Genomic DNA, 13127 nt, shown 5'->3' with positions numbered 1-13127 from the left:
ATAAAAACAGGAAATAATTTGGGGACAGAAAATGCAGTTTATGTCTTCAGTATAAAGCAAACCAAGAGATTTCTGTGCCAAGAATAAATATATATTCAGCTAGACTATTAAGCGTTCTTAAAACACTGCTTTCTCTAATCTGACCGGAGTTCCCCTACACAGTTTAGAATAATTTTCCATATAGATTTATTTAGCTGGGAATAGTTTTGAATTATTTACTGTGTTGCTATTTTGGGCAATGTTCAGCCATCCTGTAGCAGGCTTTGCTTTACTGCTGCTGGTGAACTCTTCCTGTACAGAAATAGCCAATTTGTGCTCATAAGACAATGCACAGCAAATCAGCTGCAGTAATACTGGAGCCCAAACACTTTCCCTACATTCTGTACATCATGCTGTAAATACTTGTGCTAATAAAGTAAAAGCCTTTAAAAATCTTTCTGTAACCTGGGCATAATATTATAGGAAAATTCCAGTTCAGCCAGTGGCATCTGTTGTGCATTTAGAGCAGGACATATATGTTAGAGCATTGATCAAACCTAAAAAAATATTCAATCAAAAATATATATCTTCAAAGATGTGTGTGTATATGTATACATTATGTATGTAAATATATATATATATAGTATTATATTTCACATTGTGTGAGGAAAGCAGAGAGGAGAAGGGAAAAAAGTATAGAAGGGGCGTTGTTAGGAAAGAAAAAAGAGAGAGGGTGTAAGAGTAAAGAGAGAGCAGTGTAAGGGTGTAAGAGAAGGGAGAGGGGACTGTGAGGGTGTAGGGGAGGAGAAATGTGAGGAAGCAAGAAATGGGAAAGAAGACTGTGAGGGTGTAAGAGAGCAGGCGGGGGGCTGTGAAAGTGCAACAGAGAAATAAGGGGGCTGTGAGGGTGTCATCGATGAGAGAGGAGACTTTGGGGTTGTAGGAGAACAGATTGTGAGAGTGTAAAAGAGGACAGAGGGGACTGTGAGCATGAAAGAAAGGAGCTAAGGGATTGTAAGAGTGTTAGGGAAGAAAGATTGGACTGTGAGGGTGTAAAAGCGGAAGGGGGACTGTGAAGGTGTAAGAGTGAAGCAAGGGGGCTTGTAGAGTGTAGGAGAGGAAAGTCAGTACTGTGAAGGTGTTAGAGGGCAAAGTGAGGGGTGCTGACATAGGGAAAAGAGAGGGAACAAGAATCCTATAGGGTTCTATGGGATTCTTCTGCCAGTTGGAAATTGGCAGTTGGAATAGAAAGTGTTTTTGGTTACAACCATAGTGGAAAAGGCGCTGTACAAGCAAGGCGAGTTTGGATGCGCATGATGATCTATATGAAAATAAGGTGGATCTGCACTTTAGTTATGGTCTTATTCCCCGTACTGTCCGCTGCTACCCTCCCTGCCTTCCAGCTGTCCTACTAAGGGAACCTTGGTTTTATGGTCCAACTCTGTCCTCTCCTCCTGAAGAAGTAAGACACAATCCACGAAACGCATTGAGGATAGCATGTCACTGTTAGTGGCATGCTAAGGAGAGCATGCATGTTTGTATACATGCTGTTAAGTTTATTAAAATGTTTTCATATTAATCATGTGGTCATATAAACTTCATTATAGATACCAATAATTCATATATGTTTTAAAAAAACTGTGGACATTGAGAAATGTTGAACATATGGTGCATATGGAACATATATTGCTTGAAATACATAGTACATACATGATTCAAACATTTCCTGTTTGAATCCAATGTGGAAAATGTGCATATTTTGGGTAAAGTTGGATGAATTCTGCATGAATATATTCATAAATAGATATAATATATAAAAAAAATATTAATAAATAAATATCATGTTCTGTAGAAGGAATACAGGGAAATGAGTTTGGAAAAAGCACAAGAGCAACAATACCTTATAGCGAAGACTGAACCAAACACATATATGAGAAGTATGATTTATATGTTTGGCCTGCATCATATTATATATATAGGTATGTTACACCTGCAGTTACAAGAGCAAAAAATCCTACAAATTCACTGTGCAAAACTGCATTGCAGTCCGGGATTTTTCTACTGGAACATTTTGTACTATTCCCTATTGTACACAACTGGCTCAGCCAGGCTGCACATCAGGGTCTGCTCTGTAAATGTAATGTGACATTTCAGCTGCTGGACAGGGATTAGCAATCCCCAAACTGATCCTACAAACTGCAAACAATACTTGTGTCACAAACTTTCTGTAGGTATTGCAAAGTCCCTAATGTATATTGAACAGTACATAGGGTATCAAACTGCAACAACAGCATTTCATTGTCTGAAATAAGGATCTGTGGGTTTCTAAGATTAACAATTCAGGGCACATTGTACATTGTAAATGTTTATTGAATCAAGATAAAACTTTTTTCTTTTTGGATACTGTGATAGGTCAGGTCAGAAGTACTTTTTTTTAGGTGCTAAATGTTTACCTGTGACCCCACTGTGGGGAGTTTTACCTTCACTTCCCATTCACCTGAAAAGGAATGTAAAAAAAAATGTCAAAACATTATACAAATAGCATTAAAAGCAGACAAAGCTTCTCACCATTCCCTAGCTTAATAAAAAGATTGGTTTTGTTGTCATGTTGGGACCCTCCACACTTCCTGTTCTGGACAATATTTAATAGGAACTGATTGGAATCTCTTAAGCTGCGTACACACGTCCAATTTTTATCTTTGTAAATGAATGACGAACGACCGATTGGCCAAAAATCGTTCGTAAAAAAAGTAACCAACGACGCCGACGAACGAGGATAGTCGTTGGAAATGAACGACCGGACCGGCGGATCGGATTGGACGACATTAGTGATATTTACCCTTTGCACTTGTCCTTGCTTGTGGCTCCCGGCACTCCGCAGCACTGGTTCCCAAAGAACCAAGCTGGCACATTTGATCGTAGGTGACAGTAAACAGTACTGAACCTTTCGCTGCCACCTCCAATTATTTTCTATGAAGCCTCCCCCACACCAATGGTTTACTGGCACAAGGAAGCAGTAACCGCAACGCAACCTCACCGCCAATCTGAACACAGCCTAATGCCCTTGAAGTCCTTCCCCTAGAAATAAATGCATGTGTCATGCAAACCTCCCCCTATAATATTTTATTCATAAAGCACCACCATATAATGTGGTGCTGTACAAAGAGACACAGCTCCACCCCCTTCCCTGTTACTTATTGCCAAGCATCCCTGCACATGCAAATAAACAGATCAGCAATGTAAAAGGTCCCTAGCAAGCAGCACTGACATGTCCCTGGAAGCCATCATGCCTGCTGTAAAGCCCCATCATCAACCAGCAATAAAACTTTTGCCAGCAAATCATCTCCAGGCTTTGTCTTGTGGATGCAGGAACAATGGCAGGACGTGAGGTCTGTGCAGAGCCAGGTGCTTTTTGTTGGCAGCTCGCTTGCTAATGACTTGGGCTCTCACACAGCAGCTGCCTTGCTGCCTCCTTTGTATGGGCCATTGTTGCTGCACGCCCCTTGTTAATGCACATGCTGCCTGGGGCAGACCCTGGGAACACATTGCATCTGCCTGGCCCCAGTCATTGTCAGCCTTCTGCTCTTCCATTGGTTGCTGCCCTTGCTGGGTAATAGGTTCAGCACAGACACTGCTCTCCCATCTGTCCCACTCTTTATTGTTCACCCAGCCTGCAGCTAGCACTGTGTTAAGGACTTAGCTGCTCCAAACTGCTCCAAAGAAGCCAATGTCTGTGTGCACCCCAGCTAAAGTAAGTACAGCATCCCCTGCTTGTCATTGTGTAGCCTTTGCTGTGTTAACTTGCTACATTCTTGCACTGTTTTATTTTCTTGGTTTGCATTGTGCAGTGTGGAAGCTGTGTGATTAGATACAGCACATCCTGGAGCAGGTGTTTGCTGCAGCTCAAATAACCCAGGCATGTTGTTTCTGGTTTTCTGGCACAAGGATTCGCTTTTTTTGGATACATTGGACTATCCAGATGTGGAATACTGTATACAGAAAGTGACCATGCATGCTGCAAATGATATAGTTGGTCTATGCTTTGATTGTCAGCTCTTTGGGCAAAGTAAACCTCACTCAATAAAATGAGAGCAACCAGGCTGGTTTGATCTTAATTATAAGAGAAGGGCAACAGCTTCACTTTGCTTTACTTTTCTCTAATCAGCTCATCCATAAATGTTTCTGATATCTTATTTTTACTCTTGGTTTGATTATTAAGAAAACTAGACTAACATTGCTATAAAAAAACAACTTTATTTATTTTATAAATGTTATCTTTCATTGTTTATTATTTCTTGTTAGACATCTGTACTTTTTCAGTGTCAGGTTATGGATAGTAAAGTGTCTGCAATGTTATTTGTATCAAGTTAGTGTTTTTTATACATACTCATCAATGTGCAAATATTGTTTGCTTTATATAAAAGAGACTCAGAAATAAGCAAAAAATAATTCCTATAAACTTTTATGACATGAGTGATGTGTAGGGAAGACTACAGGTCACTGACTTGTGCTCTGTGTCCAGCTGTGCATGGCTAAGTTTGTAGTCCTATAGGCAGCCATGTATATTCTATGTAGTCAGGAGTTAGTATGAGTAGGAGGCGGTTGGGGGCTGTGTGTGATATCTTTTGTAAAGACTTTCTCTCTATTCTGTGCCTGGGGCTTGCTAAAGGCAGCACGCCTAACTCAAGAGGGTCTTTGTAGAGCTGGGCTGTAGGGGGCAGGTGCAAGAAAGGGTTAAAATAAAGGCATCACCCCTGCCACATGCCCCATTATTTGAGAATATGCATTAGCCTATTGAAAGTTTTCAGGAGATGGGCAGGCCACCAGTTGCTGGTCTCCTGCAGCTCCAGTAGACATCTGTTGCCCTAGAGAGTATTAACCAATCTGTTCAATGGGACATCTTTTCTTTGTAGGAGGGAGGTGAGCAGACAACAGCACTGGAAACTGAAACACAATGGTAATTAAATACACAGAAACCAGGCCCAGGAGTTTTATTACATATTCATTATTTTTCCAGCATTGTCCCTGAACTTTGGAGAAATGCATTTTTTAAGAATAGCTGTCATGCTCACATCCCAAAAGTATTCACTGTAATGGAAATGACAGAATATTATTGGCCAATTCTTTTTCAAAGAGCGTGTGTATTTTTATAATAACATAAGAACATTTGTAACAACATGCACACATATCTATGCAAGTACACAAAACACATATCAATAAATGTTGTATAAGTTTCCTTTGATTATAAATATTCATGTTATCCTTGCAGAAAACAGCCCTAACTAAGAAATATACAGGCCTGATACAAAATCAAATCAGGGCCTTTATATGTCATACAAAACTTTCAATTCAATTTTTTAATGTGAGCCTGCTACAAAAGTGTGATTAACATAGATTACAAGCAATCACAAAAATATTATAGCTTTATTTTAGATATTATCTTTAAACCAGCAGCTTTCATTCAGGTGAAATTAAGTCTAAAAACTAAGCAAGAGAGACAAATGTATTATAGAATAAAGAATGTTCACATAGCAAAGTGAAAAATCTCCTTCCGAGGGATATATATCACATCAAGCTCTGGTAACTTCAGACATCCAATCATGTTCAAGATTTTTGCAAAAATCTTGTTTTTTAGATTTCCTTACACGTTAGGATATTCTTTAATTCAAAGAGAATTATCCCTTCCAAGGTGGTAATTCACCCTGATAAATGAACAGCAAAAATCCCTCCACTAAATCACCCCCATGTCTCTTCCGCAAACTTATCTGCCCATTCTGAAAGGATGTTCAGCTAACCCTGCAGTGAGTGCATGTAGACAGGAATTGATTTAATAGGACAGAAGGACAAAGAGCTAACCTAGTATTCTATGATAAAATACCAGTTTTGTATAATAAACTGAACACATGTCACCCAGTTAGTGTTTAGATCTACAGGTAGGAAAAGCTTTTAGCCAAATCTGATGTGATGGCAGTCCATAAATCCAGAAGTTGAGGCATTTGAGTCATATGCAAATATCTGCTTTTCCTGTGCGATGGATAACCCAGTTTACAAACTAGGAGGACCTGTAGTGTAGCAAAGGTTGGACTAAGTTCAACATTTTTAGGAAACATCTAGATTTGCATATGACTTCCATTGTCTATATCTCTGTCCAAAGTTTCTACGTGCAGTTTTAAACTCCATGTAACCTGTGTCTATATCTTTTCATTTTATGTTTGTTTTGAATAAAACAACAAGCACACCATTTACATGAATAGGATTCTTAAACAAGCCATTTTTAAGCCCAGTTTGTGGCTGCAGTACACATCTTTATTCCAGAGCTGTCTGCAAAGCATTTCCTGCACCACAAGATATCCCTAGGTTTAATAATGTTCAGTGTTAATTTTTGCAAAACTTTATTTTTGCTGTGCATAGTGTCAGAAGAGAGGTTTTTCCACACTTCCTGTTTCAATGACAACAGTCCAGGTAGGAAGTTAGGCAAAATCTGCAGCATGGCCACAGACAGCAATAAAGTCTGAATAGGTTGCCAACAAGAGTTTTATCTCTTCCCTACTCTACATAAAATCTGTGCAAAAACATTTTTGGCTTGATATACACTTTAAACATCTTATAACAGTAAAGGGACATGGAAATAAAAACCAAAAAGTCAAATTTCTGTAGCTGGAGATAATTGAATATTTGATGTTTGCAATTATTTCCAGTGGCAGTAGAATGAACAAGTGCTGTGCACACAGCTTATCCAGTTGTATGGAGGAGGAGGGGACCATCATAGGAAATTATAGCGGTCATCCTTGGTCAAAGTCTTACAAGACACACTGGTCACTTGCTAAAACATCTTCTTGCAAGATTTCACCAACTCTGCATTCACCACCTATTTTACAGCACAGACTATAATATACTACACACACACACTAATACATAAATGCCACCAATGAGTCATTACATCAAGCATGATCTGAGTTGTCAAGCTTTAAAAGGCACAGAACATTGAAAGGAATGTACTGTTTAAAATTAAATACAGGCTTTTGTATTTCTGCTCATGTCAGGTACATAATGCGAAAGAATGACAGTTTCGGGTGCATGAGATGACGCATGTGTTACATGTAACCCTTTTTTTTTTTTAAAACATCCATTATAATTAACCTGTATCATATACATTTATAACTGTGTAACTTTTTAAAGCCCAACTCAAAAGTGAGTCAAAGTTAAAACCATGCTTCAGTTTTTAGGATTAGTTTCTTTGATTGGCCATTACAAGCAAAGATGATAAATTTAAAGTAGATATCCAGAAAGTACAAAAAGTATGTATATACTTTTTTGGGTATATGACCATGTGATGAATTGATGAAACCACAAATTGATTTTTTTTCTTATACATTGCAGCAGATCACATAATCCGTGTAATTGCATTTGCATGAAACAACTATGCATTTCTCCTCTTCCCGTTTAATGGGATCTTGCTATCTGCATGCCAGTGAGGAGATTTCTCTTTACATCCTGCCTCAGCAATGTAACAGGAAGTGGTAGGAAACTTCCATATTATAAGTGCAATTCCCCTTTGACAGTTTTTACCTGAACACACCCCCATTGGTAGACCCCCCCTTACCTCTGGCTCTGGTGACATCTTTTTTGGTTTCCGTATCTCTTTCTGAGTGATAACAGTCACCCGAACAGATACAAAATACCATATAAAAAAAGCCCCCTTTACCTATTTTTAAAACTACAAAAAAAAGTTTTTACTCTACACACACTTTAATTTCCACATCCCCGCTTTTTCTTTTTCTTTAGTGATTTTTATTAGCATCTCGAGCAGTGCTTATTACACTTATCTGCATTTTTGCAGTCTTGCACAGTTGTATGAGCTTCTCTTCTGTACTGACATTGCTCTCCCTCATTGCACTACATGTTGTGAGATTTTCAAAAAGTGCATTAAAAGCTGCAGCAGTTCAGATAGACCTCCGCCTGTTTCCTGGCTGGTTGACATTCATCATCTAGCCCAGTTCTCTGCAGCTCCCATGTTCCCGGCCCAACCCTTTTTTATTGGATTTCAGTTCTATTGGATTTCAAATATAGAGGCTCAGCATCACATGTGGACATTACCAAGGTGGTCCGCAAAGGAATGCCCACTTACAGACTGACCCACACATGAGGGTATTGTGATGTTTGATAATTCCTCTGAAGAGCCCGCTCAATGACTGAGGGCCTTTGAGTACTGAGGTCAGGTGTTGTGATTTTTTTAGGAAGAGGGGAAAGTATAAATGAAGGCAGATTAAACTTCAACTTTAAGGTTCTTCTTATCAAGCTACAATTACTGGCTACAATGTTTTCCATATGAAGTCATCTGTTCTGCTTCCCTCAGGCTGTGGGTTTTATTACCATAAAGAGTCAGACTCAGTTTTAACTCTATTACCTGCTTCCTGATACATGCTTGATTTATTTCTGAATGCCATGTTTGACCCAAATATCTCCACATCCTTGAGCTCTCAGAAAAAAATCTATTGTACCCATACAGTGGCTCCCCCATCCCAGTACAAGAGTCATTTTCCCATTTTGTCTGAGAGATGGTACAAAAGAGATGGTTGCTTCAGCAGCTGGCGGTGCCCTCTTGTGCTGCACTAGGCTGGACCTCTGCACTGTTCTATTAAGTCTCACTGACCAGCTGGCCTGAACACCCAAGTAATCCCATTCAATGCAATTGTCAGCCTTTTACTGTACAGAATACCACTGCCAGCCATTCCCACATAGGAGCGAAAGGGTGTCAAACTCTGGCCCGCGGGCCAAATCTGGCCTGCAACATCCTTTTTTTTTTTTTTTTTTTTTTGTCCCCCAAAGGAATCCTAAAAAAAAAATCGCTACTGCAATTCCCAGTATCACTTACATTTATAGACCAGCGGCTTCTCTGCCTATGCATGGCCCTGCATTGGACTGTTTTATAGACGCAGGGAATTTTAGTAGCGGTGCTATTTCTGTTTCAAATTTGGCCCGCGACTTTGTCTAAAGTTTTTAATTTTGGCCCACTGTGTATTTGAGTTTGGCACTCCTGTATTAGAGCATTGTGCAGCAGCAACTGGGGAAACTCTAGGGATCCTCCAGAGGTTGCTAGGGGGTCCTTGATCAATGAGAAATTTGTGACCCTTCCGTCAGTTTACCTGATACCAATGATCATTTTGGCTATCTGTAAAGGTGGCAGCCTTCCCACTTGCCAGGTATATGTACTATGGATATAGTAATTATAGCAGGGGTTCCCATGAAGACCTGAAAGTGATTTCAAGGATTCCTCCATGTTAAAAAGATTGAAAAACACTACTTTAGGATGAACAAGTAATTTACCTTTACAGCGGGAAATTGAACCCAGTGCAATGGTATAAAAAGACTTTGTCCGTGCTAATGCTGGAGAGATTGTCTGTTTCTAAAATTACTGTCTCTGGTACAGAAAGGCATAGAAAGCCCAAAATGTTGTCACTGGAACAGGTCATAAGGGAAAAGCATCCAATTTGGGCTCCTATCCTGTTGACTACAAAATGATATTTTTTTCTTTGTAGAGACTTTCTCTTATTTCTTGTTTATGTCTATGAAACTGGAAATGAAGGAAACTTTTCTCAACAATAAATTTAAAAATACTGACACTGGACCTAATAATCATTTCCTACTCCAGCTCTCTATACTCTGTCCTACTCTATATAATTAAAAAAATGATAAAACCAAATTACATTTTGTGCTATGCTATTGTAGACATAAATACTACGACTAACTCAATATACCAACTCGGCAGGGAATTAATACAGAAAAGAATTATTGGCATGCACAATGCATAGCTTAAAATATTATTGGATATGGACTCAATGCAGTCCAGGGTATCAACCAGTCCGCATGATATAGTGGAAGAGGTAAACTAGAATTTATGACAGTATTGTGTACTGTGTATGCAAATATGCTGTTTGGTGTTCTGCAGACTCCTACTTTAAATGAATAGTCTGCATTTTATTTGTATTGTGATTTATTAAGACAAAAATGTTGATACTGAAAGGACAATATCTTTCCAGGAGTTTGATTGCAGACAACCTTTAGTTTTTGTTCTTAGTTTCATATTAAATATGGAAAATATCGATAGAATATTGAGTATTTTAGCAGAGCATCTGTGCTATAATGTCAGCATTGGATGCAATGGTTGGTGCTGTGGGTGGGGGAAGGGTTGCGTTACTCCCATCTGGAGGAGCAATGGTGATGCGTGAGATTGCAGCATCACACAGACAGATGCTTGAGTCTGCCATCATATTGACACAGCAGTGAAAGGTGAAGCCAATGCTTTCCCAGGCATTCTGTGTATAAAAGGATAAATGCACGGTTAGTACTATTCTCCAAATTCAGTATAATATACCAGCAATCTGTACAAAGCCAGGTTTGTCCCTCTGGGTTTCTGTAGAACTGATCCTCATGGCAAGTGTCTGCTTTCTGCAGATCCCCAATATGTGGTTCCAGTATGTGGTTAGAGATTAGCCATGGGGGGTTGGTTGAATCTGGGGAATTCGATGCAAGGTGTATGGATCTTTTAAGCCCTTCAGTTCAATTTTAGTCTTTCCCGGGGTGCCCGGGAGGGATCAGAAGGCCTTTCGAACGTGTGTTGAATTCCTGAGTGCTGAATGTATTGCATAGAGCTGAATGGGTCAGTACAGATGAGAGTTTAGCACAACCCCACTGTCAAAATAAAATTATAGGCTGCATATTGACACTTCAACCTTGATCTTCTTCATGGTTCTTCCAGGCCACCTTTTATCTGAAGGAATATTGGAGGAATGCCTTGAGGCATTGAGGCAATGATCATGTTTGGTGGTCACAAGCTGGACCAAAAGAAAACAGACATTTTTAGAGCTGTATTTTCTAGGGAAGGGGCTTCAAAATTCAACATATTCAGGATTATCCATAGAAATTAGGAACAGTTGGCAGTTATGGGACTATATTGACTCAAACTACAGTCCTACCAATGTTCTTATTAATAATTAACTAGATGAAATGCATTCCAGTCTATGTGCTCCTATTCACACATCTGTCCAGACTAGCACACAACAACAGGCAGGATTTTAGCACCAGCAGGTCTTACGCATACAAAGGTCCCCTTTAGTTTTTATGCTAACTGCATGGGATGTGGGCAAGTTTGTTTTAGAACAAAGTAAATGTATTAGGTCAGGTAGCAGCTACATGAAGCTATATAGGGACTCTTCACAAAGAAAGGAAACTTGTACTTAGAGAATTTTAAGGGCTTTAACTCCATGACCTCGGGTTGCTGTCTTTATTACATTCAATGACCAGGAATAGGATGGAAACCAGTAAATCAGAATGGAGTTTACATTTCTGATCTTCATCTTTGTTAATTTCTGTATTTGTAGATTTTTAATGCCAGTGCACATTTCTTATTTTCTATATTTTGGATATGGTGTAGAAGGATTAGTACCTTTGTTAGGTATTTACTATTTGCCTGTCCTTTCTGTCTTCAGCGGAACTACAAAAAAAAAAAAAAAGGTCATTCCCTCATGGATAGAATTCCCAGGTCTGGTAATCTTCACTGGTACAAAATATGGAAGATAAGCCCTGTAATTCTGTTCTGATAACATTTTGAATTCCCTCTCTTGCCTCCAAGACAAATAGTGATCACTATTCAACTGAAATTAAACATTTTTTACCTACATTTTTCCACAATGTCAGGTGAAACTAATTTGGCTTTAGGAGGGCACCTTAAAATGACCCACTACAAAGGAAAGAGGGTTTTAAGGGAATCTTTCAGACTAAACTTCAGGCATATATATAAAATAAAAATGCAGCTTTTTATTTATTAATACTCTATTAAATTCATGTCACTCAATGAGCCTACTTTAATAAAGCTCTCCAAGGCTAGAGAGGATACACTTTCATCAGTGAAGCTGGATGATCCAACAAACCTGGTATGGATTTATTCCAGGATTCAAAACATTAGCTAGCAAATAGCGCATGACTTTAAAGAAATCCATTCCAGGTTTGCTGGATCACCCAGCTCACCCAGAGAAAATGTATTCTCTCTGGGCTAGGAGAGCTGTAATAAATCAGGCCCAATCTAAAAGAATAGGACTGAGACCTAACCATGTTTGCACTATTCACTTGTGGAATTAAATCTTATTGGAAAGTTGAGAATCTTAACTTCCCTACCCTATCCCAGGGGTGTCAAACTCAAATACACAAGAGGACGAAATTAAAAACTTAGACCAAGTCGTGTGCCAAAATTGAAATTTATTGAAAAAACAATTAATCTCAATAAGAAGAAACAAAAACACATGAGAAGAACGTGCAGTAATATCAATCCACTGCATATTACTGCATGGTCTTCTGATGTGTTCTTGTTTTAATTGTTATTTGTTTTACTTTGCCAGAGAATGCAATGTGAAACGAGATGAATAGCTCTATGATAATTCCTGATAATAATCCTGATAATTCCTGATTATTGAGTTTACCTGTCAGTATAAACTCTGCAGGATCCACACATAGACACGAGTGATGCTGCTACTACAATGCCCGGCATCACTTGTGTCTATAAAATGCTGGGCCTCGCATAGACAGAGAGGCCGCTGGTCTAGAGACGCGAGTGATGCCTGGAATTGTAGTAGCGGCATTGTACTCCAAGCTGTACGTCTATAGAACAGCAGCTTAATATGAATTGCAGCTGGTCCGCCACTACTATGGATTGCAGTAGCGACAGGCCAGCTGCAATTCATATTAAGAATTCTTTTGGGGGCAAAAATAAAAAAAAAGGACGTGCTGGGCCAGAGTTTGACACCCCCTGCCCTATCCCATCACAGCATAATGTTGACAGGGCAATACAATGGCTCATACAATCCAACCTTTTATTTATATGGGCAGCAACTAAGTTGATTCAAATCTGCATTAACAACCCTCCTGCAAAGATCCTTCATCTGTTTTTTTACCAGCCAATATGTAGAAGAAAAATACCAGTAAAGCCTTTTAATTGCTTTTGAAAAAAAAAACAGTGATAAAATAGAGGAGGGACCCTGAGCAGGAACCATGAGTGATAAAATAGAGGAGGAACCATGAGTGATAAAATAGAGGAGGAACCATGAGTGATAAAATAGAGGAGGAACCATGAGCAGGAACCATGAATGATAAAA

General features: G+C 39.1%; 1 protein-coding gene across 1 annotated transcript in view; it reads left to right on the top strand.

The window, feature by feature from the left end:
- The first annotated feature begins 3456 nt into the window (after positions 1-3456).
- ZC3H12C (zinc finger CCCH-type containing 12C) overlaps positions 3457-13127 on the top strand; it is a 35694-nt gene continuing 26023 nt past the window's right edge. Inside the window, exon 1 of the mRNA XM_072405310.1 lies at positions 3457-3730. Coding sequence (XP_072261411.1) covers positions 3707-3730 — 24 coding nt within the window. The 5' untranslated portion in view covers positions 3457-3706. The remainder of the gene's footprint in view (positions 3731-13127) is intronic.

This window comes from Pyxicephalus adspersus, chromosome 1, assembly GCF_032062135.1.
Source record: "Pyxicephalus adspersus chromosome 1, UCB_Pads_2.0, whole genome shotgun sequence".
Classification (NCBI taxonomy): domain Eukaryota; kingdom Metazoa; phylum Chordata; class Amphibia; order Anura; family Pyxicephalidae; genus Pyxicephalus; species Pyxicephalus adspersus.
The sequence above is the reverse complement of the archived record's forward strand: the minus strand, read 5'-3'. Positions and strand labels throughout refer to the sequence as shown.